Source organism: Chrysemys picta, chromosome 20 (assembly GCF_011386835.1).
Source record: "Chrysemys picta bellii isolate R12L10 chromosome 20, ASM1138683v2, whole genome shotgun sequence".
Taxonomy (NCBI): Eukaryota; Metazoa; Chordata; order Testudines; family Emydidae; genus Chrysemys; species Chrysemys picta.
This window is the reverse complement of record NC_088810.1, coordinates 17,648,277-17,674,977: the sequence shown is the minus strand read 5'-3', so window position 1 is coordinate 17,674,977 and position 26,701 is coordinate 17,648,277. Positions and strand designations below refer to the sequence as shown.

Sequence of the window (26,701 nt, the reverse complement as noted above, 5' to 3'; positions counted from 1 at the left end):
AGAAGCCGATGGGAGGCCCTGCAGCTCTGCTGACCCGAATCACTCCGCCAAAGTGAAACAAGCGTCATTTACAAAAATAAATGATGAAACCCTTGGTTATGGAAAGAATGAAGCAGCCGTCCCCTTTAATTTTCTCAGCCCAGAGGTGGCATGATGCAGGGAGACCACGGCTCCCGTGGCAGAGTCAGCGTCTGACGCCCAGGCCTTCTCCACACCCCACGCCCCTCCCCAGAGTTGGAAACGCAACCCAGGCGTCCTGCCTCCCAGTTCAGGGGTCAGTTGCTCAGTGACACCTGAAACGGTTCACTGTTGCTGCAGCACCACGTATCATTTTTAGGCAGGTCCTATATAAACAGCGACTTTTTAAATGTACCTTTTGCTGGCAATGGAGACTAGCAAGAGAAGATGAACAGCGGCTCCCGCAGGGCGACTCACAGGCTGGCAAAGGGGGCCTCGGAAAAGCTAGCAGAACTAAACACAAATTGGATTCCTGGCTCATTTGCGCATACCAAGGTGCTGTCCGTTTCCCACACCGGTGCTGTGCTGGGCCTGGCTGAGGTTAGGACTGAGGGAGGTTATGCTACTGAGGTGCAGCGTCTTGGGCTGCTAGATTGGAACAAACCGAACGAAGGCTTGTCTACACTCAAAAGTTAATTCAGATTAAGGTAGGGCATGAATTTACATTGCAGTAGCTATTCCCGAATAGAGTCAAGGATTCTGGCAGAAGAGTGCCTTATTTCCTGTTTATCTTAATCCAGATTAAACTACAGCAGAACCAATTCCCTCAATCCAGACTCAGTGTCCACACAGGATGCTAATCAGGTATAGCTATTCCAGAGTAACTCCCAGTCCCATGGACAAACCCAGACACCAAAACTGGAGAGGGGATAGGGAAGGGGGGGATGGGTTTAGTCCTGACACAGAACACGCTCTTCCGCCAGTGACCTGCAGGAAGGGAGTTTGTCGAGTCTCAGTCATCTCCAAAGGTGGCCACATCCCCCAAAGACACTGCAGGCCGCCCGTTCTGGAGGCCCCAACAGTTGGAAGGAAAAGGCTGCTGGGCTCGAGACGTGCTTTGGTCATGGGTGAGACACCAGGGACTTTCATTTATTCTCTGTTGCCACCAAAACAACAACAAAAAAACCCCAACAGTCTTCACTGTTTATGTAGGACCTACCTAAAAGCACTATGCCTGGCTTGCAGAGGAGCAACTCCCACTGGACTTTAATTGGAATTGGGGGGGGGGGGGGGGGAGGCTGTGTTCTTTGCAAGGGGCAGAATGCCCCCCCACCCCACCCATGCTGGATGGACAAACAGATGGACATCCCCCATCCCCGCTTTGTGGGGGGGAGACAAACACCCAGCAGACTGGAGCCCGGGGGCTGGATTGGACAGACGAGCCCTGGAGACTGACATACAGAAAGTCATCACACCAGTCCTAAGGAGACAGACACACCCCATGAGCAGCCTAGGAACAAGCCCGCAGCCCTAGACACACCCTGTCCCCCAAACCATCACACCAGCACCCTAGGGAAAGACACGTTTATTTCCAAACGTCTAAGGCAGTGTTACAAATAACGGCGAGTAGAAAAGAAAGAGTAAAACTCGTCGAGCCCGAGAGTGTCAGAGCTTGGGGACAGAGCCCAGCCCCCTGTCAAAGGGAGTGCCCAGGCGCCTACCGCAGAAGGGTCGTTCGTATCCTCGAGGTTTGATCCTGATCCCATTCAACCCGCGGGGTGGAGGTGGGGGACGTCACAGGATGAGAAGCGGGGCAGGGTTAACCAACACGTGGTAGCCACCCTGATCCCTTTTCCTAAGCATGCCCCTCCCCACTGCAGCTTTTCTGGGGAGGAGGCTGTCTAGACGAGGACGAGGGATCGGGCAGAACCAGAAAAGGACGGGAACAAGAGATGCTTTTTGTGGGATATTGGCCATTTTTGTGGGCTCGGCCACCGCTGACCTGGAATGGCCACAAGCATCTCGGTCAATTCTCCTCCTCCCTGGGAGGCGCTGGGATCCAGTGTGCAGTCACCCGGGAGCCGGGGTAACCGCACTCTCCCCCCCTCGAGCTGCAAGTCCTGCTGTCTGCTGCTAGACAGGAGTGTCATGCATCACTCAGCATCTTGCAAACCTCCGAGAGCCTCCCCCGACCCAGATAGGTGGCTGCTGATGCCAACGAGGTTCGGCCCAGGCAATGACCCACCATCCTGCCTCGGGCTGTGTTCCACAGGGCCTGGTTTAACCCATCCCTGCTGGAGGGAGGACGCTGCCATGGCGGAGAGGGCTAAGGGAAAGCGCCAGCAGGGAATTTACATCCAAACCCACCCCCTGCCTCCTACGCTCTGAGCGCTTTACTCTGTAATTATTTCAATGCACCCTGAAAATGCGCTTCCTGCAGCTCGGATCGCGTCACTGGGCTGGACAGAGAGTTCTGACCCGACAGATCCCCCCGCTCCTCAGCCAACGCTGCCTTAGTTAATTAGAGCCGACGGCCTTGCCCGCCGAATTCCCCGCGGCACCGCTGAGTGCAGGATCGGGCCCGCCCAAGGGGAGACTAGAGGGGATCGGCTCCTACACAGGAGCAGTGAGGGGGAGGGGCAGAAAAATGTGCTTGTTCGGATTCTGCGCTCGCCCTGCCATGAGAATCGAAACAAGGAGGCAGCAACTCATGGGCTAGCACCCTAGGGACCTTCTGCATCCTCCTGTCTGTGTCAAGGCCGTGCAGAGCATTCCTTGCACCTGTGGCAGGAGAGGGACACACGGGTGTCCCTCCACCTTTGGAAGGGCTCCCCCTGCCCCAGAGATCCTGCACTGAATTCACGAGAGGCACCGGGCAGCTGCCTGGCACGCTCGGTGGGTTAGCTGCCCCCGCCCGAGGGAGGCTGGCAGCTGCCGCTTCGTCCCTGTTAAATAAGCCTGTGTTTTCACAGCATCACAGCTGCTTCTATCTGAGGAAGGAGTGGGTGCACCAGTACCATCCCCCCCTTTTCTCCCCTCCGCCCCCCGCTTTATCAGATGGAGAAATGGAGGAACGGGGAGGGGGGGAAGCAACTTGCTCCAGCATCCCCCAGCAAGGCAGGGTGAGAGCTGGGAATGGAACCCAGGAGTCCTGGCTCCCACCGCCACCCCCACCCTGCTCTAAGCACTGATCCCACTTCCCTCCAAGAGCTGGGAATAGAACCCAGGAGTCCTGGCTCCCAGCCCCACCCTGCTCTAAGCACTAGACCCTACTCCGCTCCCAGAGCTGGGAATAGAACCCAGGAGTCCTGGCTCCCAGCCCCACCCTGCTCTAAGCACTAGACCCTACTCCGCTCCCGAAGCTGGGAATGGAACCCAGGAGTCCTGGCTCCCAGCCCCACCCTGCTCTAGGCACTAGACCCTACTCCGCTCCCGAAGCTGGGAATGGAACCCAGGAGTCCTGGCTCCCAGCCCCACCCTGCTCTAGGCACTAGACCCTATTCCGTTCCCAAAGCTGGGAATAGAACCCAGGAGTCCGGGCTCTGATCACTGAACTCTGCCTCCACCACAGAGCTCTGCAGGGAGGAAGCTCAAAGGGTGCCAGCAGGAGTGAGAGCAGCCCCGGGCCTGGCCCCGGCGTGAGCTGGGAGAGGAGAACACTCGGCATCTTTGGTGAGAGCTCAGAAGTGCGAGGTACAGCTGAGGGCGTCGGGGGCGAGGAGAAACCCCAGGCGATGCACAGCCCAGCTGGACTCTGCCCTGCGAGGTCCCTCCCGGCCCCAACGCGCTGCGATGTACAGGCCAGGGGCCGGGGAAACACCAGCAGCACGGCCCGAGGTTTCACCCCCGCAGTGCGGGAGCCAGGACCGAGTTCTTAGGGACGCAGGTCCTGTGCTGGGGAGGGCGGCGGGCGGGGGAACCGGAGGCGAGGTGAGGCGAGCCCCGCAGGGGCTGTCGTCTGGGAGTCTTTACGGTGACGCGGCAGGACCGTGGGAGGGCGAGGGGTCCGAAAGCAGCAGGCAGGGGGCGAGCGGCTCTAGAGGAGGACGCAGTCCGACTCCTGCTTGTGTCTCTGCCTGCGTTCCCCGGCCGGCCGGCTGGACGGCTGAGCTCTCCCCTGAAACCAAGGAGACAAAAAAGCAGCCGCTGCCTTCAGCGATCTCAGGGTGCTTTTCAGACCAGTCCCATTCCCCTCCCCACCAATAGCCTCTCCTAGGAGGGGGCAATGGAAGCAAAGAGAGGGGAAGTGACTTGGCACATGGCCTTGGCGCAGCCAGGGATGGAACCCAGGTGTCCTGGCACCAGCTCCCTGCTCTAATCATTAGGCAATACTCCTCCCAGAGCTAGGAATCTGAGTCATTGGGTCCCCATTTCCAGGACTGCACCCTGGCACCCTCCACGGGCTTGGGAACAGAACCCAGGTGCCCGGCCTCACTTCCAGGCTCCAGTCGCTGTCCTGAGAGATGCAGCAGCTGCTGCAGAAGAGAACACGGAGGCTTTGGAGTTAGATTCCCATGCAAAGCCGCAGATCCCCGCTCCGCCCTCCGCCACGGAGCAAAGGCCTGCGGGCCGCAGCTAGGCCGTGGGGAGGAGGAGACAGAATTGCACAGGACGGAGTAGCAGTCCCAGCACCACCGAGTGTGACCGGCGCGTCGTCCCCACACAAGGGGGACGGTCGGGCTGAGCAACTCCTGGGTGGGAGGGTTAAAGGGAGGCTGGAATGGACCCACCATGCAGGCATGAGTTCGAGTCTCCCTCGCCGTAGGAGGGTGCCACCCCCACAGCACCCCCTGCTGGCCGGTCTAGGAGCAGCGCTGACACGCTCCCCGGAATCCCTGAGGAAGGAAGGTCCTCCCAGCAGGGGAGTGGGATGGGGCTGCAATGTATTCTGGGAGGGGGGCCAGGGCCCATTACCTGCGCAGGAGGCGTCGCTGGCTGCTGCTGCTGCTGCTGGTATTCCTCCTGCTGCAGCTGGCGCGCAAGCTCTAGGTCGCTCAGGGCAGAGGGGCCTTGCTGCTGTTGTTGCAAGGACAGGGCTATCATGTAGTCCTGGGGGCAAGGGGAGGGGGAAGACGTGGTCAGTGCTGGGACTTCCAGGGAGTGAGATACACGGAAGAGGAGGAGATCTTATATCCCAGAGGGTTCCAAAGCCCTACACAAATTGTGCACGTACAGGATCACTCGCCCAGCGCTGGCATGCGGCCACCTCTGGGGAGCAACGCAGCAGTCATTTAACAGTGCTGCAAAACACTTAGGGGCAGGAACTAGAGACAAGTCGCTGAGGAGGTACGTCAGTCTCAACAGGCCTCTGCATGAATTCACTTTAGCAGTGGTTATCGGGAGAGGGGGGGTTTGGAAGGCTCGGAGGCTCTGGGCTAGGTCACCTGTCCGCAATGACCCGCCGCCCCCCCCCCCCCCCCGGAGGTTCTATCAGCCTTGCTCTATGGGGAGTGTGTGCGCAGGGGGGATGGAAGCTCAGAGGCGTTAAGAGACAGAGCCACCCAGAGAGATCCTGAGCTCCTATCTCCCTCACTGACCACCCAGGGCAGCTCCCAGGAGCCCTGGCTCCCAGCGTCACCCCGCTCTAACCACTAGACAACATTGTCCTAAAGATAAGGATCCTGCTACAGTAGATACCGATTCCTGGAGGTGACACATTTCAGTCAGAAGAGCAGGGGAGCTACAAATTCCATTCTCTAGGCCACATATCCTGCCTGGAGCTGGAAAGGAACCCAGGAGTCCTGAAGCCCAGCCCCCTCTGCTCTAACCACTCAGCTACAAAACTGTAACTAACCACCTCCCAGCGCAGTCGGGCCTCCCCTGAGCCGTTTGTTTCCTACCTGGTCCACCTGCCTCTGCTCCTGGGGGGAGCTGCCGGCCGCCTCCTTCCCCAGGGTGTGGCTCAGGTGGAACTCGGCGTCACAGAAGCAGCTGTCCCCATCCACGTTGTGCAGGCTCTCCCACGTCACCTTCTCCTCCTGCAGGAAGCCCTGGTCCGTGACCAGCAGATATAGGTGGCCCTGTGGAGAGATGAATAAGAGACAGCGTCCACTTGAGAGCCCTCGGAGGGCGGGCGGAGCAGCAGCCTGTGATTCACAATGGGGACGTCGCAATCAAGGGGTCACCATTACCCCACCTCTAGTGGGGCACACAAGCCTCCATGCAAGGCAGGAAAGGGTTAATGGGCTACCGAAGGCCCAAACAGAGACACTGGGGAAACTGAGGCACGGCTGCCACAAATGCTGCACCGGGCCATAAAGGGCCGTGCTGGGGCAGCAGCCGTGCCTCTGTTTCCCCAATGTCTCTATTTGGGCCTTCAGTAGCCCATTAACCCTTTCCTGGAGCCTCCCCAGCCACAGAGCCCCCGTGCGCAAATGCACGCAGCAGCGGTTATGGAAGGCAGAGGGGTGGGCGGAAGGGGCCAGGCTGACCTGGTGCTTGATCATGGTGCTGAAGTGGTTGTTTCTGAAGAAGACGCTCAGCTCCCCCTCTTTGACCGCGGCCGTGAGCTCGCACAGCCCGTGGTAGGTCAGCTGGGTGGCTGTGGACTCCAGGAACTGCTCGGCGATCAGGCCTGGGGCGGAGAAACGAGTTGTCAGCTGGGGTGGGGTGCAGGTGTGAACGGGGTGTGTGTGTGTGTGTGTGTGTTAGACCGGCGCTCAGCATGGGTGAACCGATGCTGGGTGTGAAACCAGTTCAGCTTGCACCTACAAATTGACTGACCGTAGCTAAATCGATTTACCAAACCAGAGACAGAGAGAAGGGATGGGACTTGCTCAGTGCCAGAGCAGGGAACGGAACCCAGGTCTCCTGCGTCCCAATCCAGCGCCTTACCCACTGGGCCACTCTGCCTAGCGACCCACAGCTTGGGAAGCACATGCCTAGAGCGAACACGCTGCAGCTTCACCGAGCAGCGGTAGGGGCTGGGAGGAAATACCTTTGGGGTGGGGGGGTGCAGGTGCTCTGCCGAGCAGTGGTTTAGCTCCCTCCATGCCTGTAGCGGAGTCAGCGTTTGCCCAGGCAGCCAGGGAATGGCTCTGATGCCTCGTCCCCAGCTAACCCTCCTGGGCGCAACCTGACGGCCCGGTTGTCTGACGCCAGCAAGGGCAACCCGGCAAGGCCTTGAACGGAAACGCAGCCAGGCGCAGGGTGGCTCCTCCCTGAGCTTTTCCCACCTGCCGACACTGGGTGGGCTGGTGGAAATGGGGCGAGGGGGAGTGTCCCACCTGCAGCACCCCCGCCCTCAACGCAGCCAGGCCCCTCAAAGAGCCACGTGCACATCCTCCGATTCCCTGGGGAACCCCAGTTCCTCGCTGCCCGTGAGCAAGCCTGTACCCTGGTTATTCTGCACTCTTCCGCTGGCACACGGGGGGGTCCCCTGAGGGTGGCACAGGCTCCCGTAACCCCTGATTAGGGGAGACTGTACCCCCCCCCCGTACCAGTGCAGAGGTGAATCTGGCCACGGGGTCTACCCCATTGCAGATCTGAAATCGCTTCCCTCACTATGCCCCGAACGAGGGGCGAGTGCCCTCTGGTGTTCAGCGGGGGGGAAGGGGGACTCGGCGCCTTGCAGGACTGGGGAGGTACAGCTAAAGGATAATCAGCTCGTTGCTCCCCCTCCGTTAACAATGTCAGGAGCCCCCGAAGGCCGGGGGAGCCCCAGCACTCAGGAGGTCCCCCCCGTGCCAAGGTCGGGAGTTGAGTTCTCCGGGGGCCGGGGATTTACCTTCGGTGACCAGGTTGGGGTCGCTCGAGTGCTTGCAGGTGATGATCTTCTCCACCAGTTGGTTGTAGCTCAGCTTGCCCACGGCCTGGGCCGCGTCCGGGCTCTGGGGGAGAAGGGGGGAGGGGGAAGGAGATGGCCCAAGGAGGGCTCCCGACAGGGGTTTTTTAAGCCAGACCAGAAGGGAAAGCGCAGGCCTGACCGGTCGCTACCCTGCGGCCCCTTTGCGCCAGCGAGGACGGTGCACAGGGAGTTTAATGCCCGTGCAACCTGCCCCTCCGCCCCTCAAGGGGATGCTCCCCTCAAGCAGGGCCAGCCCTGCACCCAATCCAGGGTTCTGGTGCAGCCCTGCGCTCTGGCTATCCATTGCCTTGCAAAGCCCCAAGGGGGGCCGAAGAACCAGAGGGTCCAGTAAGGGCCAGATGGGTGCCCACTGCCCCTGCTTTGGGGTGGCGCAGGCTGCCTGCCCTCTGTGCCGCTGCCAGCAATGGGGCAAACCTGCCCTGGTGTCGCCATTGGTCTTTTAGCTGCACCTTTGGTGTTAAGTTGTAAATGAAGGAGACAGGAGACCGGGGCCCCTGGTTATTCCCAGATCTGGGACAGCCGGGCCACCACGCTGCTCCCCCGCCCCCACCTGTCCTGGAAGAAGGCAGCCCATCCTTCTGTATGGGGAGATCTCAGCCAGAGTGGCCCGCTCCATCCTCAGCTCTCTGCTGGGCAGCCAACGAGGGCGGCTCTTAGGTTGGTGGCTTTTTGGGGGTGCAATCCGGACACATCTGCTCTGAAAATGGGACCGGAGCCCCGTTCCGGGGGGGCAGAGTGCTTGGTCACTACCAGCCCGGCTGGATTCAAACTAGCAGCCGACGGGCACAGAAAGCCTGGCTCTGTTGAAGCCCACAGGAGTTTTGCCGTCGGCTTCAGCGAGGCCAGGATCTCACCTGCAACCCCCCCCGACCCACCCGCTCGCCCTTGTGTCTCAGCATCGACCCAAACACTGGCTCTTGGTCCCAGAGATATTTCCGCTCTTCTCCCGCTATCTGGGGGCTGGGCTCGACTTCCTCCGCAGTCGGGGCCGAAACTGCTGTCAGCTTGGCATGACCCACAACGTTGCAGAGACAGAATGCACCATCTCCTGCCCGGCTAGACCATCCCCTCTGTTCTTGGAGAGGACGTGGATGGGTGTCACCCCGCTGTGTGGAGTGACGGCCCTTGAGCGGGCTCCAAACCTTTCGTTGTCCCCCCAGATGTTCCCAGCTACCAGCAGCCATAAGAAGCTGAATTAAGAAGCTCTGGACGGGACTTCAGCTTCGCCAATTCCTAAAACCCCCTCTGAATTTACAGCTGCCTTTGTCCCCGCTCTTATAATAACCATAATGTCGTCTAGCTCTTTCCTATTGCTCTTTCACCAGCAGATCTCAAAGCATTTTGCAATGGGGAAACTGAGGCACGGGACAGGGATGTGACTTGTCCAAGGTCACCCAGCAGGGCAGTGCCAGAGCTGGAGACGCCTGTCAGTGAGTGCTACAAGGATCAGTCGAGGACTCTATCCACTAGATCACGCTGTCTCCCCCTCCCCTGCTCCACCCCCTCCATGCACCGACACACCGGCTCTGGCTTGTATCCATTCGATGCCCAGGGTGGACTTTACAGCAACGGCGCTCACCTGCGGGTCCACCAGCCAGCCGTGGTACAGCGGGACGTTCAGGAGATCAAAGACAATGCACTCCGGGGTGTACTCGAAGTCGGAGACGCCCGTGAACCTCACGTTCACGTCGAGCCCCGTGGACAGTTTGGGCAGGACCATCATGGCATCGTTGACGTTCTGGAGTCGGGAAAGAGAGAGGACAGCACCTTGTATAGATAGGAGACAGAGGAGTCCTGGCAAGGGAGGGGCTGGGATTCCTGCTTTCCTCCTATCCCTGCCTTGTCGGTCTCTTTCATCCTGTTGTCACATCGTTCATAAGCACTCCAGAGCAGGGAGACTTGTCTGTGCAGGGGGCCCTGATCCTCGGCTAGCGTTCCTAGCAGTACCAACTGGAAGTCGGGACTCTCGGGTTCTCTTTCTGGCCCCTCACTTCACCAATCTGTGTCCTCCCAGCGCAGGGACCGTCTCTTGTGAGGCCTGCGCAGCATCTAGTACAATGGGGTCCCAATCCCGAATCGGGCACTACTGTCACATAAACTTCCTAGCAGGGCAGCTGTGAGACTCAGTCAGGACTTGTCTATACAGAGAAACTGACCAGAGGAGCCATTCCAGAATCGCTCCCCGTGTGGACACTCCACTCCAGAACAAGAGTCACTCTGCTCTAGAATAATCAGTGCCCTTCCAAAGCGGAGTAATTATTCTGGAATAAAGTCACTTTTATTCTGGAACTGAGCATTCACAAGGACAGCTGCTCCGGAAGAGCTTCTTCGGCACTAGTTATGCCGATCAATTTCCCCATGTAGACAAGCCATTAGTGCTTGCAAAGGGCTTTGAGCATAGGATTGGCCAGCCTGGATCAGACCCGAGCCCACCTAAAGTCCAGTATCCCAACTCCCATAACGGCCAGCTCCAGATGCCTTAGAGGAAGGTGCACAAACCCCACAGGAGGCAGATGTGGGATGACCAGCCTCCCCAAACAGCTCCTCCTAGCCCTTACCGAGATGGATTTCAGCCCTGAAGTTCTGTCTCCCTTCCAGTGCTCATATAGTCAGCATTAGCTATTCTAGTTCTGGCTATACTTGTTCTCCGTATAGACACCCAACTCCTCTTTGAGCTGTGCTCTATTCTTGGCCTCAGTGGCCTCCAGCAGCAATGAGTTCCACAGGTTAATCACATGTCTCCTTTTATTAGTTTAGAATTTACCACTTTTCAATCTCATCGACTGTCCCCTTGTTCTCAAATAAATGAGAGAGAACAGAAGTGCCTGCTCGACATTCTCTGTCCCATTCATTATTGCATATGGTTTTACTGTGTCTCCTCTTAGAATCATAGAATATCACAGGATTAGAAGGGAGCTCAGGAGGTCATCTAGTCCAACCTGCTGCTCAAAGCAGGCCCAATCCCCAGACAGATTTTTGCCCCAGATCCCTAAATGGCCCCCTCAAGGATTGAACTCACAACCCTGGGTTTAGCAGGCCAATGCTCAAACCACTGAGCTATCCCTCCCCCCCATTTGCCTCCTCTGTAAGATAAAACAATCTCAATGTTTCCAATCTCGCTCCATCGGAGAGTCTTTTCAGGCCTCCAGCCATTCTCGCCGCCCTTCTCTGAACCCCGCGCTGGTTCTGCCCTATCCTTTTGGGGCTGGGGTAACCAGTGCTGCATACAGTAACTAAAGGGGGCTGCGCAGCTGATCGAAATCCAGACAAGATGCTCGTGTGGAACGGAGGACACAGGTCTGAAAGGGGCCTTCTGGGTCACGGAGTCCAGAGTCCCTGCTAGCACAGACAACCCTGCCACGTCAGCCCGTTCAGAAACTGATCAAGCTCCATCTTAACACTAGTTAGGCCATTTCCCCCTCGTATTGGAGGCTGGTCCAGAACCTCCCTCCTCTGGTGGCTAGAAACCCGCTTTTAAATTTCCAGTCTCCATTGACTCCTGGCCAGTTTAATCCCCATTTGTTCTTGGGCCAACACTCTCCTTTAGGTTCAGTGGCTCCTCTCTCACCCTAGTGGAAAGTGCCGTAGAGGCGGAAGGCATCCTGAGTGTGGACACAGGGCGAAGGAAGATGGAGCAGCGTGCGGCTCTGAAATTGCTCGCCGCTGCCTGCTCAATCAACTAGTCTGCTACTTATCTAAGCGTTCAGGCACCTATCTGGCCTTCACCAGCAACAAATGTGAGCGTGGAATTTTTTTTAATCCCTATAACCCAGATGGAAAGTGTTACCTAAATAACTTTTATTTTATTTTATATCAGGGCTGGCCAAATTCACTGACCCTCCGAGCCGCATAGAGCAATTTACAGAAGCTCAAGAACTTGGGCACGCCTGCCAGGACTTGGGGCTTCTGCCCCACGGGAGGCACTTGCCGGGGCTCGGGGCTCAAGTCTGGTAGGTGGAGAATGGGGGGCAGCATGGAGAGCTCCGCGAGCCGCACACTAATTGTAAAAGAGTCACATGTGGCTTGGGAACCACAGTTTGCCCATCCCTGTTTTATATAGACACACACATTGGGGTTTTTGTCTGTTTAAACAGGTGGAGAAACTGAGGCATCGAGCAGATTAAGTGGCTCGCACAAGGGCTTCAACCGGGCCAATGGCAGAACAAGTCCCTGTCCAGCGCTCTATCTGCTAGACTACTCTTGCTAGCTACACAGCTCCCTGATTTGCAGATTCCTTTTGCAGCATGCGAGGTCTCTCCCCCTCGCAGTGGGGCTGCGGTTCAGGATGACAGGATAGGCCTTTTTAAACCCTGCCGCCCGGACCTCCCTCGATACTCTGCAGCAGGTGTGTGTGTGGAGGGGGATGGATCCAGATGGTCTCACCTGCTGGAAGTTGAGCTGCAGCCCTTCCGAATTCTCTTGGGGTTTGATGGATAAGATGCAGTCGCCTTTGAGACAAGAAAACACCCAGTCCCTATTACTGATGGATGGTACTTATCTAGTCCCCCAATACCGTAATACCTGGGCGCCATTCTCTAATATTTTTATCCTCGCAGCCCCCTCCCCGCCGTGAGCCAGAACAGGGCTATTATCCCCATTGTACAGATGGGGAAACTGGGGCACAGAGAGGCTAAGTGACTTGACCAAGGTCACACAGGGAGTCTGTGGCAGAGCCAGGAACTGGCATATCCTTTTTGCCTCTAGGACCAGGGCAAGGGCTTGGTCTATCCCTGGGCGTGGGCTGGATCTAGATTATGGTGAAGATGGCAATTCCTGCACAGGCTCAATGGAAAGGCCCCTTTGATGGCTCTCTGTCTAGCCCTGCAGCATGGTCCTGATGGGATCAGGGGATGAAGACTGGGATGGAGGGAGTGGGGTGGGAGGAACAGAACAGAGACGCACTAAATGCAGCCCGTTTCCTGTTTGGGGCAGGGGAGAAAGGCACCCACACAAGCAGGCAGGAGGGTCCGGTCCTGTTTTCTTCTTTGTGTACCTAGAATTCCCAGAGAAGCAGATGGGAATCTTGAGCGCCCCAGGAGCACAGCATAGCTCCGGGAAGCCCAGTCCCCTCAGGTGTTCTCCTGAAGTCACCACTTACCGAGATGCGCCATCAACTCGTCCGACGTGATCACTTCCTTCTGGGGGGAGAGCTTCACCTGCAGACAGAGGGGGGTTGGGGAAGTTAGCGAAGGACCCTTTCTCCCAGCACTGTTTTGACCCTCAAGGCTTCCCCTTGAATCAGGGCATAGGGATAATCAATACCAATAACATCCTTACGTAGATTTGCCATGCCACATGAGATGGTCCAGCTAACCTGGTAGCCCCGCTTCAGCCATACCGGGTCAGACACTTGGTCCATCTAGTCTGCCTCCTGCCATACTGATTCAGACCATTAGCCCTCGTAACCATGTCGGGAAACCCACACCACCACCAGCCAACACCTGATGTTTCAGAAGATGGCAATAAAACAACCACCCCACCATAAGGTGGCGCTTACAGGACTTTTCATCCATCAATTGCTAAACACTTTCCCACACCGCATCAGTTGCGTTATCCCCATTTTACAGATGGGGAAACTGAGGCACATAGCGGGGCAGTGACTTGCCCAAGGTCATACAGCAAATCAGCGGCAGGGTTGGGAATAGAACCCAGGTTTCCCGAGTTCAGGCCCTGATCCACTGGGCCATGCTACCTAGCAACCCAGCACGGAGGTAGAAAAATCCTTCCTGACCCCGGCAATAGCCAGGAGGTGCCCTGAAGCATGAGACTTGACTAGACTTATTTTTACCGTAATGTCAGACACATCCCAGGATACCCATGGCTGCTCCAAAGCCCACTGCAGGCAATAGGAGTCTTTCCACCAACTTCAGTGGGCTGGCGCTGGCAAGAACCCTGACAACGGGAGTTCAGAACGCCAGCGCTTCAGTGGCTGCAGAACAACGGCAGCTTGAGGAACATGGTGCACGTTTCCCACACGTGCACAACAGCAGGTAGCTAGCACCACCCATTAAGTTCCCCCTTGCGGCAGGTTTCCCCAGTGTCCTGGATACCTATCTGGGCCCCATCGTATCTGAGCACTTTATGGCCTCAAGCACCCATGTGGGGCTGGGCTATTATCCCCATTTTACATCTGGGGAAACTGAGGCACGGAGATGCTAATGACTGGTGTCTCAGCGTCTGTGGCAGAGCAGGAACTTGAACCTGGGTCTTCCCAGTACTAGGTCAGTGTCCTAACCCTGGGGCCATCCAACCTCTCAGTACAAGTAGCCTCCTCCGTGCCACTAGATAGCAGCCTCTCACATGAACTACATTCGATCTCTAGGTCCTTACCGCCCCCTCCTCGCGCCCAGCGCCCCTGCTCTGAACGGCAGTCCTGGGCCTCCCACCTACCTTCCACTGCAGGAACAGGATGTTCATGATGGCCAGGAGTGGGCAGGGCCCGTTCTCACACTGGGTGATGATGGGTGTCCTCTCCCCTTTCCAGCTGATCCACTTCACACAGTAGAAGTCAGGCTCGGGCTCGCCGGCTGGGGGCCGGGCCTTGGTGGCGTCAGACGCCTGCTCTGCGGCGCCTGGGCTAAGGCTGGAGATGGGGTCGTCCGGCGAGGAGTCGATGCCTCCTGTTTGGATGCTCCCGCTCGGGGGAGGCTGCTTCTCTTTGGGGTCCGCTCTTCCTTCTGGTTCCCCACGCTCCAGCTGCCTGGCTTCGTCACTGGGCCCTGCTCTCGGGGACGGATCCTTCCTCGGGGTGTCCTCATGCTCCCGGCCTACGGTCTGCTGGCAGCTCGAGCTGCCCTGCCCAGAAGGAGCCTCCTCGCTATGCGTTACCCCAATCCCCTTTGGGCTTCCTAGCCCCTGCCCATTCAGCATGCGGCCTTGCCCTGCTGCCGCTTGGGTTTCATCCCCCATGCCAGCAGCGTCCTCCTCTAGCCCCAGAGGGGCTTGGCAGATTTCAGGTGTGGTGACTTCTGTGTTTACATCGTCCCCTTTCGTAGCCATGGGATCCACCTGCTCGAGTCGGGGCTCCATCTGGCCCAGACAAAACCCCTTCCACAGTGCCCCTTGGTGTCCTTAGTACATTCACCGGGGCAGGGAGTGGATCGCGCGGGCTGGTCCCTCTCCGGCAAGCAGCGCCAGCTGCAATCCCGGTTCACTTTCCGCAGCAGTCTGACTGTCACGTATTTCGCTCCCGTCCCTGACTCTACAAATTGTCAGGGAATCCGATTCCACTGAACACGACTGGAGGGGGGTAACCAACAACAACCACCACAACCTGCTTCTGAAAAAAAAAAGATCCCCACGTCTCAACCTAGCCTTTACAAACACGTCAAGTCTGTCCAGTAACAATCAAGGACTATGTTCCTTTCAAGGATATAAAACTAGTGTGTTTTAAGCAAAAAGAACTCTTATTCATTTATCAGGTTCAGCGCGCTTTCCTCTTCCTGTCTATTAATTTAGATTCCCCTTCCTTCCCATTAAATTTGTTCAAATTAATAAAAAAAAGTATATCTAAAAAGGAGAAGATTATAATAAATAGCTCCTTTTAAAACAGTCTAATTCTTGTTCCAGAATCTATTTAGTTCTGCTTGGTCAATCCAGGGTATTAAAAAAAAAAAAAATCTTTGTTAGGCACTTTGAAGTTTCTATGAAAGTTGGTTTTTTAAATGTCTCCCCCTCCCCAAAAAAACTGATTCCAAACTGATCCCTGGCCTATCCCTTATTGATCAATTTCCTCAAAGCAAATTAATCCCAATCCCTCTTCCTTTCCTGTTTTAAATTCAATTACTCAGCATTGATTAAATGCAATATTCCACCTGCTCTCTCTGTGTGTGTGTATATATATATATATACACACACTTTGGATAATTATAGCTTAAAATCACCTTTAAAAAATAAAAAAAGGTGTGTCTGCAACTGGCGTCTCAATGCTTTTCTGGGTGTAGAAAAGTAACAATAAATCTCTCCCCTTCTTTCTAGCTTAACTCAAAACAAAACAAAGACAGAACACTAGCTTGCAAAAAGAGCCTGATGGAATTATAGAAAATGTATGTTCCCAGCCCCTTCAATCTATAGAGCAAAGATTTTCCTACAAAAAAGTATTTTTAAGTCATAAAATAAAAAAAGCAAAGTCAGTGGGGTTGTTTGGCTAATTCTCGCCTTATCAGTGGTCTGGAATCTCCTGATTCCTCTCAATTCTTTACCCAACGTCCTTTTCTCTCTAGCCTTGAGGTTATGTCAACAGAGCAGAGGGCTGGTGCTTTCTTATCTTGTTTTGACCTGATCTGTGGGTCTTTCCACCTAGTGCGTTGACTTGCCTTTCCAGTTTTTCTTCTGTAGCTGTTTTTCTCCGTTTCGGGATTTAACTGGGTTGGGGTATCGGCAGCATTGGAGTTGTCAGATGGAGCTCCAGTAGCAAGACTCCACTCTGTTCACTGAATAAAGACACACAAGAGAGGAGAAAGATGAGCTAATAATTCCATTAAGAGATTTCCAATAATCGTTACAGGTCAGTTCATTTGCAGCTGGACAGACACACACCTAATGGATATCAGCTTTGCTTGGCACACAGCAATACAGGCCAAGACTTTCCAGCAACCAGAGTTTTTGGGTGCCCAATTTCAGATGCCTTAAGGGGGCCTTGTTTATCAGGCAGAGCTATGAACTTGCTCTCTAGGTCCTTTAAAAAGTGTCTGAAGTTGGCTCCCCAGAAACGAGGCCAGCAGCATCGGTCCCCTTTTGGAAATCTTAGCTGCATTTCCCGTTTCTGGGCCTTTTTTTCATGCTGATCCTAATGCACTGATTCCCTACCCCATCCCAAACCAACTGCTTCAATTCATTCAAATCCACCCAAGCCACCTAGCAGGCCAGGGGCTGAGTCAGGGGGAGGGATAGCTCAGTGGTTTGAGCATTGGCCCAGGGTTGTGAGTTCAATCCTTGAGGGGGCCATTTAGGGATCTGGGGCAAAAATCTGTCTGGGGATTGGTCCTGCTTTGAGCAGGGGGTTGGACTAGATGACCTCCTGAGGTCCCTTCCAACCCTGATATTCTACAATTCTAATCTAGGTCTCCTGAGTCCCAATCCAGTGCACTAGCCCACTCTACTGGGACCCTGATCTTCATTTGGCCCTCTGGGCGCTCTTGAAATAAATAACTATAACAATAATTACTGAGTCAAACAAAAATTTCCTTCGATAGGTGTTAAAACTGAAAATAAAAAATCCAGTGTAACTTTCTCTGGGGCAGGATCTCAATGTTGCAATGTCTAGGTTGCAAACATGTAAGCAACTGGAAATTTCCAGTGGCAACAGCAATTTTTTTCCTTCAAAGTCTTGATCCCAAACTCACAAAGACACAGCCTACACGCATGATAGAGGGGTGACGGGGTGAAACTCTCCATAACAGCCCAGAGGTCAGCCTGGCTGATCTAATGGTTCCTTCTGGCATTAAAAACATCACTATGAATCCCAGTTTTTATACTGGTCTGTCCGTTTTGGTTAGGAGGTGATTTATTTATTTTTAAAACCTTAATAGTTATACCAGTACAACCCCTACTGTGGATGCAGTTAAACCAGCACCAAGATGCCTTATACCAGTAGAGTTTATTCGCCTTCTCACACAGAAACAGCTGCACCTCTCTACCAATATAACCATGTCCACACTAAGGTTATGTCTACACTACAGACTTCTGCCGGTCAGGGGTGCAAAGAGCTGAAACAGCTGTACCAACAAAAGGCCCTAGAGCGTACACAGCTGTACCAGCAACATTGCGCTTCTACTGGTATCGCTGGTTTTGCTCAGGGTAGAGGCTGGCATAAGCCGTGCAAACTTACATCAGTATAACTACATCACTCAGGGGTGCGAAAAATCCACCCCCCTGAGCGATGCAGTTATACCGACCTAGCCCTGGGTGTAGACAGCGCTGTCCGTGGGAAGGGCTTCTCCCGTTAACATAGCTCCCGCCTCTCGCGGAAATGGATTAACGACGCCAACGGGAGAAGCTCACACAGTGGTGTAGCAGCGTCTTCACTGAAGCGCTACAGCGGCGCAGCTCCATTGGTGCGGCTGCAGCTTTTTAAGTGTGGACCTGCCCGCGGCGTCCGCTGCAGGAGAGCTTTGCTGGTATAGTATACCAGTATAAGAACGGCCATACTGGGTCAGACTAGGTCCATCTAGCCCAGTATCCTGTCTTCCGACAGTGGCCAATGCCAGGTGCCCCAGAGGGAATGGACAGATTATCATCAAGTGATCCATCCCCTATCACCCATTCCCAGCTTCTGGCAAACAGAGGCTAGGGACACCATCCCTGCCCATCCTGACTAATAGCCACTGATGGACCTATCCTCCATGAATTTATCTAGTTCTTTTTTGAACCCTCTTATAGTCTTGGCCTTCACAACATCCTCTGGCAAGGAGTTCCACAGGTTGACTGCGCGTTCTGTGAAGAGTATGGCTACACCAGCCAAGCACCGTAGACATGGGCCAGGAGTGGAAGGTTTACTGCTTTATAGTGGTACAGCCTGAGCGTGTAGACAAGCCAAAAGTCAATGGAAAGATTCCTAGTAGCTTCAATGGGCTTTGGACGAGGCCCTCCATTTGTTTATACGGGATCTAAATTTTAGCTCAAAGTTAAGCTGACAGTGTATCCCTTATGCTTCGAGGATAGTTTGATCATTAAAACTTGCTGGATTTACAAGTCAAAAATGCTCCCTCACCACTCCCCAGGTGTTCGTGTTGCAAATTTAAGCCCTTAACAATTCCTTCATGGCTCTTCCCACCTCCTGATGGCATGAGCAGTGCTAAAGCCTCGGCAATCAGCTGTTGACGGCTCTACCAGCGAGGGATGAAGAACTACAACCAAGGCTCAAAGCTGCAACAGGCCTGAAAACTTGCCTCAGTCAGTCAGGTCTACAGATCTGATTCATACAAACGGAACGGAAAAAGCGACCGTGTAAAGTTCTCCCCTTTCCAGCTACCACCACAGCTTTAAAAAAAAAAAAAAAGAAAAAAAAGAGAGAGGAAAGTCAAATAATTTCAGCCCTGATCCAGGAAAGCACTTAATCACATACTTAACTATCAGCATCTTAGTAGTACCACTGAAGTCAATTGGAACCGTTCCTGTGCTTAAAAGTTAAGCACATGCTTAAGTGGTTTGCTGGATCAAGACCAGATAAATTTAAAAGCACACTTAAAAGCAGCCAGGATACATTAAAGCTTCCTCTATTTGCATGCGGAGTACATAGGGGATTGCAGGGAGAAAGGAGAGTGGTGACGAGTTGCCAGCTACAGGGCTTTGTACCCTGCATCGGTAGAAAATGATACTGACGCAGCTGTGAATTCTGTCTTGCCATTGTAATTCACTGCCAGCTCCCTTAATGCCAAAGCACGAGCGGTAATAGAGTCTGTTGTGATAGATTAGAGAGAGACAGGATCCAGGCGCCCACCATTCACGAGAGAAGCATCCAGCTTCCACCTTATTCTCTGTAGTCTTATGTCTCAAAACAGGCTTTCAAAGCCACCTGCAGTTTAGACACCATCTGAACCCTCCTTGGTAACCTCTCTGCCGAGACTAAGGACTGAATGGGTCACGGACATGAGCTTCCCCTTTGGGGGACCCCTCCCCAGATCAAGGTTGAGGCACATTGGCAGTGGGAGAAGCAGTGGGGGTTACATGCCTTGCCAGTGATAGAGGGGACTTGAGATCTGAGACTGTCAAGCCAGCCGGAAATGCTTTTGCTTTAAAAGTATATATCTGATGTCTCTTCCCAAGGAAAATACGGTCTGAACATTTGCAGTCACGGGGCTGTCACCAGTCTTGCCTGCCCCAGGTACTAAAATAAATAAAAGTCACTAGTCAGGATCCCAAAGAAATCACAGATTTTTTGGGGGTTTGCTTTTTTTTTTTTTAATATAGATGTGGGGTTCTTTCTATTCACTTCTCGGCCTTTGAGAGCACTGCCCATTATTTGTCTCCTTGTGCTCCCCTGTCTGACTGTATACATCTGTTCTCTCTTTTCTTATACTTAGATTAGAAGCTCTTTGGAATGGGGGCCCTCTTTTTCTTCTGTTTGTACAGCACCTTGCACAGTGGGGTCCTCATTTATGACTATAATACAAGTAATAACTGAGCCTTTAGGTATCAGAGGGGTAGCCGTGTTAGTCTGGATCTGTAAACAGCGACAAAGAGACTGAGCCTTTCGCTTTTACGTTTTCAATCTTTTCTCCACCACCACCAGGCCTTGAAACTTTAAAAAAAGGAAAGTTGAGATTCTCCCACACCACATGACGCCAGGAGCTGGGGTTTTAAGAAACATCAAATATCACAAGACTTGCAACAACAAAACCCAAAATGACAAGAGATGGCAATGTCGTGTTGCAGAATCTCACATTCCTTCCCCGGGCCACTCCCCGGAGCTGTCAAAACAGCCATTGCATCACAGCCGACAAAGGCAACTTATCAGAAGTGAAACCCTGAGAAAACACTTTTCACCCAAATTCCTCCCCAGCCTTAGTCCACTAGAGTATGTCACTTGCTTATGTCCAGGCTCAGTTTTAAATGGCTAGCAGGCCTGGAGTCTAGCGGGGAAAAGCAGGACACCCGAGTTCTATCCCCATCTCTGCCACTGACTCGCCGTAGCCCACTGGGTAAACCACTCCCAGTTCCATGCCTCAGTTTCCCCACCTGTAAAATGAGGAAAACAGCACATACCCATACCTAACCACATACCAAAACACAAGGGGGGAGGGGGGGCTTTTACATGCAAAACCTATTCAGTTAAAAGTTTTGTGATGGGTAAGAACTGTAATTTACTTCGTACAGGCTCTGAAAGCCCTCGGACAAGGCCACAGATTAGACTCAGAACTGGTGAAACCATGGGGCTCGATGGGACGATGGCGCTGCATTGAAATCGGAGTTGCATTCATTTACACCGGCAGTGAATTTGGCCCCAGGATAGAAAGGGTTAAGTCGGAGAGGCCTGGGTGGGAAGGAGAAGGGGTCTCCGTTCCCACATGAGCAGCTGGTTTCAAATATCTAGGCCTCAGGACCCAGATGCCACGGGGATGGGTGCTCTATAAATAGCTATAGAAAGGGAGGGCTGACCTTTTTACTGCTGTGTCCGGTAGGATCATCTGAGGGGACGGAGTCATGGGGACCACAAAGCAAGGAAGAGAGCTTGCTTGCTCGCCATTCTCCGTGAGAGATGGGGTTAAGAGAGCAGCTTTTAAACAGGCAAGCTAGGGTGATCCGCGGCCCCCATCCTCTTCCCAGAACACGAGCCGCTTCTGACTGCAAATTACAGGTTTATGAGCTTAGCCTGGAGTGACCCAGTTTCTTAACTGGGGTCCTGTTGTCTGGGCTCTCAGCAGCCACCACGGCTTGTGTGGCTCTCCTGGGCACACCCAGCATAGCCACAGAGCCAGGGGCGTCTCTCTCTGAGCCCCTCCCTCCTCCAGGATTGCACGCTCCAGCGCAGCAAAATAAAAGGAACATCTGGGGAGGAGATGGCAGGCCTTAGGCCGGAACCGGAGAGGAGCCAGGATCCCAGCAAACTTCCCACACTCGATTCATTGCCTTATAAACTCAGGCCGCCGCTGCCACGGCAAAGTTTTCCCCCTGCTTTGAATAACTCCTCCAAGCCAAATCACAAGCCTCTGGATCCACCCCTCCTTGTGTTTTACCACATAGCAATCTTTGTCTCAAGCTTTGCAACACACACGCACACACAAAGAGACGCTCCCAAGCTTGTCCATTAATTGTAGAAACACCGCACCCTAGGTGGCTGGGCATTTTTTCCATAATCGTCCTGCACTACTTCAGAATCTGGGAGCATGCCGCTCTGGGGGCAAGATGGGTTTGCTCACATGGGTGCCCCCGGCCGACATTAAAAGCAAAGCTTTTGCACCGTGCAAACAGACGCTGCTTGCCCTGGGGACTAGGGAAACAGCCTGCAGCAGGTTTAAAGCGCTACAGGAGAGATTATTAGCTCTTAAAAACAACCCCAGCCCCCAAATACACCTCTACCCCGATATAACATGACCTGATAGAACACGAATTCAGCTATAACACGGTAAAGCAGTGCTCCGGGGGGGGGGGGGGGGGGGGGCTGCGCACTCCGGCGGATCAAAGCAAGTTCGATATAACGCGGTTTCATCTATAACGCGGTAAGATTTTTTGGCTCCCCAGGACAGCGTTATATTGGGGTAGAGGGGTATTTTATTACAGTGCACCCGCCAGTGAGTCAGCCACCCCTGCCCCAAAGACAGCCAGCAAATGAGTTGTCGCCTTGCAGATCCAAACCACCCCCCCACATTACAGATGTGACAGTGATCCCAACACACTGATTACCCCCCTCCCATACACATACACCCTCTGCAAACTCTGCTTCTCAGCAGCCATATTTCTTTCACAGCTGGCATCTGTCCCACTCCCCACCACGCAAGCCGCGTGCCTCCTGATTTTTACCTGATATGGGTGTAAAAGTTTCTTTGCAGATTCCACTCTGAAGCTGCTTCAGGGCAAGGAACGACTTTTCTCACCTTCGTCTTGTTGTCAGCACTGCGCTGCTCTCCCTCCCCACCCCTCTTGGTGCAAATGTAAATGCAACTAATCCAGATTGTACTACTACTGGGCTGAAACCTGGTATCTTTCCTCCCCCCACACACATAGATGCAGGCAAGCTCTCCTGCCTGCATGGGGTGCCCAAAACACCCCCACGCCCCTGGAACTCTCTGATGCTACTTTGCTGCCTTCTCTAGGAAGTTTTTTATTTTTTATTTTTTTTCCCCCTGGGTGAATTGATCAAGGACAGGACTCCAGGCTGCTGGGGAAAGAAAAGTGCTTGGGTTTCTTGGCCTAGCTTTTGTGTTTGCGGAAGAGACATCTGCTGGGTTGGAGGATTTACAGCAACCAAAGAGGAGGGAAAAGAGATTATTTCCTCCCTCCCAGTTGAAGCAATACACAAGAACTGGCTGGAGAAAGAAAGGCAGGGCAAACAGTACCAGGGAAATTAGCTTTAATTGGTATGTGCAGGAGCTGTCTCATAGGATAAGAGTCCAGGGCGAAAGCAAAGCAGATCAACCTACTGGGGATTACACTGAAATATCATCATTCTCATTTAAGGCCTGCAGGATCTGACATATTGGGTCAGTGGGCTGGTCCATCTTGTTTCTTATCCAACAGCACCCAGTTCCTGTGATTTTATTGTGAGTCTGGCAATATTTGGTGCGTGTTTCTTAAAGCTCCCGCTGCTGGAGGCATGTGATTAGGTGTGACTCTCAGGTGTGGCATGCGTGTTTTAAGTAGGTGTCTAGCTTTCATGGTTGCGGAGCAAAGCATGATTGAGACAACAGATGCCAAAGAAAAAGAACCTCGCTTTAAAAAATAAAAATAAGCAAACAAAAAAGCCCCTGTGTTTTTTAAGCCAACCTCGTCAGATTCTGGGGGGCCTCACTCATCTTTAGGGGAAACTCTTCCAGTTGTGGGATACTCTTTAAATTTAGGACAGCAGCTGAGGGGGTTGTAGCAGAAATGATCAGATAATTCAGAGAGTACAATCTGCCTAGCCCTGCAATGACATTAATTAGGAGGGTGCACACTTTGTAGCTTGCGTAGGCTGAGCTCACTGCCCACCTCAGGGGCTTCTCGCATCCCTCCATCTCCAGCTCCCTGGGTACCACGCTTCCATACCCCTCTATTCCAGGAACTCCCTGCAACCTCCCCATGCCAGGGGCATGTACCCCCCATTCCTCCAACATCCCCCATTCCCCCCAGGCTCGGGGCTGCATGCCCCTCATTTCACCAATTCCCATTTCTCTCCCCCCCCCCATGCTGGGGGCTGTGTGCTACCCCATTCTCCTCTCCCTCCATTCTCCCTTCCCCCTATGTCTCCCATTCCTCTCTGCTCCCATACCAGCAGCTGTGTGCCCCCCACTCTCTCATCCTCACCCCATGCCAGGGTCTCTATGAGTCACCCCTACATCCTCCCAGATGAAATAACAAACCCCTCTTGCCTATCTCCATAAGAAATGCTGCCACCTGGACATTATAACTAGTACATCACAGCTCATGGGGTTTTATACCTGATGCCTCCCTCCAGCAGGGCCAATTCTACTCTCACCCTGGACAAATATCACCAGAAGACCTTTAAAAATCATCCTGATTGGCATAATGGATGACACAGGGTTGTGCAGAACCATTCATGTTTAGGTTTCAACCTAGCCCAAGTTATTAAGTAGCCAAAAAAATCCCAGCCTGTCTGAAATGAGCTTGCAGGGATAGGCACGTGCATCACAAGACCCACCGTCACTCTTACAGCATTCCCACCTCTCGAGATTTCATTGCGAGCCTCACGAGATTCGTGATATTTCCAGCTGCAGGAATCATGAGATTGCAAGAGACTCTTAAAAAGGAAACAAGAAAAAAAGTAACTTTCTTGTCCTTATGGTTGAAGAGAAATGCTTAAAAACATGAAGCAACTGAACCCTAAAGTCTCAGATAGCAGAAAGCAAAGAAGACCTCCCCCCAAATGTTGCGGTGCTATAAAAATATTCATAATTTTTAGGCCAATCACAATTTAAAATCATATTTGATTTTTTTACCCTTTAGACATACCCTTTTCTCTTTAATCTGTTTTGCGCTTCTTTATTAGGAAGTAAAACTGGTTCACAGGCAATATTGTCGGCCTAATTGCAATTTGCTGCAGGGTTATTTTTGCCCTATGACGATTTGTTTTTTTAATTAAAGTATTTATTGCAAAGGGAGTGTATGACAGAGACATGCACTCACACACTGGCCTCCCTATTTCTGAACCGCAGCTGTCAAAGAAATGACATCTCCCACAAGCCAGCTGCTGCACTGGATTTGGGTCTCACATCTGAAGCTTAGCTCTTTAGCAAGAGGAGTAATTCAGAAGACACAATGAGAAGCAGGACTGCTGCAACAACATAGGAAAAAGAACCAGTCCAGCAATGAGCCCTTCTGAAAGGAGAGCCAGTGGGTTATGTAAAACACCACTTGGATGTTAGGTAGCAGGGAATATTGTTTTCTGGCAGTGGTTTTGGATCAAAGAAATGTAGCGAACAACAAATCAGGATTCAGGGCAACAACAGTTACAGGGTGTGGAAAGCTGGAAGAGGGATGGGGAATCGTGTGACTGTGAAAAGCCAGACCCCCGCCCCATCAGTACTTCCACAGAGCTCCCTCTGTCCCTGTCACTTGGCCTGAATGATCTGCCTCACTCCTGTCAAACTGGATCACAACCCCTTCCCTTTCCTACACACAGCCCCCAATATCCTCCAGCAACTACTCACCCACCTCTTTCCCGCAAATCCCACAACTACACACACTCACACCTGCTGCCGATGTGTATTTCCATATAGCCCCCACCTGCAAAGTACTTCCCCCCCACACACACCTTCACCTACCCAACCCCACAGCACATGAACACCCCTCATAAGAATGGCCCTACTGGGTCAGACCAAGGGTCCATCTAGCCCAGTGTCCTGTCTTCCGACAGTGGCCAGTGCCAGGTGCCCCTGAGGGAATGAACAGAACATCAAGTGATCCATCCCCTGTTGCCCATTCCCAGCTTCTGGCAAACAGAGGCTCGGGACACCATTCCTGCCTATCCTGGCTAACAGCCATTGATGGACTTATCCTCCATGAATTTATCTAGTTCTTTTTTGAACCCTGTTATGGTCTTGGCCTTCACGACATCCTCTGGCAAGGAGTTCCACAGGTTAACTGTGTGTTGGGTGAAAAATACTTCCTTTTGTTTGTTTTAAACCTGCTGCCTATTAATTTCATTAGGTGACCCCTAGTTCTTGTGTTATGAGAAGTAGTAAACAACACTTCCTTATCTACTTTCTCTACACCAGTCATGATTTTATAGACCTCAATCATATCTCCCTTTAGCTGTCGCTTTTCCAAGCGGAAAAGTCCCTGTTTTACTAATCTCTCCTCATACGGAAGCTGTTCCATACCCCCAATAATTTCTGTTGCTCTTTTCTGAACCTTTTCCAGTTCTAATATATCTCTTTTGAGATGGGGCGACCACATCTGCACATAATATTCAAGATGTGGGCGTACCATGGATTTATATAGAGGCAACATGGTATTTTCTGTCCTATTATCTATCCCTTTCTTAATTATTCCCAGCATTCTGTTCACTTTTTGGACTACTGCTGCACATTGAGCAGATATTTTCAGAGAACTATTCACAATGACTCCAAGATCTCTTCCTTGAGTGGTAACAGGTAATTTAGACCCCATCATTTTATATGTATAGTTGGGATTATGCTTTCCAAACCCCTCGGCACACAAACAGCCTCACACAGCTCCCTGCAAACATGCTTACTCCTACATACAAACACGCAACTACACACACACTCCCCCATCACAACCCCTTGACTACCAACCCTCTACTCATTACACACACATACTCCCCATCACAACCACTACACTCACACCGCCCCATCACAATCCCCTACACTCACACCAAACTACACACTTACTACACACACGCTCTCCCGACTCAATTCCCAATGTTTATAACCCTCCTACACACACTCCACCGTCAGAACCCATACACACTCACTCTCAGCTACACATACACATCACAACCCCCTAAACTCACAACCCTCCTATGTACAAACTCATAACTACATACCCTATCCTGCACACACAACCCTCCCACACATACTCCACCATCGCAACCCTTACACACACACTCCTGATCAGAACCCCATGCACACTCATTTACAACTACACACATGCTCTGCCATCACAACCCCCACAATAATAGAAACCCCCCTACATTCACAAGCACACACACTGCCCCATCACACCCCTTCCTACACACTCCACCAACACAACCCTTATACATTCACTATACACACACACTCCCCCATCACAATCCCCCACAATCACACCAATCCCATA

General features: G+C 52.9%; 1 protein-coding gene across 2 annotated transcripts; it reads right to left on the bottom strand.

The window, feature by feature from the left end:
• Positions 1 to 1,526: 1,526 nt before the first annotated feature.
• On the bottom strand, positions 1,527 to 22,585 carry MINDY1 (MINDY lysine 48 deubiquitinase 1). 2 transcript variants are annotated; one of them, XM_065574098.1, is made up of 10 exons: positions 22,226 to 22,585; positions 14,156 to 16,197; positions 12,864 to 12,921; positions 12,149 to 12,213; positions 9,345 to 9,503; positions 7,685 to 7,787; positions 6,390 to 6,532; positions 5,799 to 5,978; positions 4,873 to 5,007; positions 1,527 to 4,075 (listed from the first exon to the last, which is right to left on the bottom strand). In XM_065574098.1, exons 2-10 carry the CDS (start codon positions 14,792 to 14,794, stop codon positions 3,995 to 3,997), a joined length of 1,563 nt encoding a protein of 520 aa, XP_065430170.1. In that variant the 5' UTR covers positions 14,795 to 16,197; positions 22,226 to 22,585; the 3' UTR covers positions 1,527 to 3,994. The 2 variants fall into 2 exon arrangements, with proteins under 2 accessions (XP_065430170.1, XP_065430171.1); XM_065574099.1 differs by lacking the exon at positions 22,226 to 22,585 and adding an exon at positions 20,864 to 21,143.
• Between the last annotated feature and the right edge of the window lie 4,116 nt (positions 22,586 to 26,701).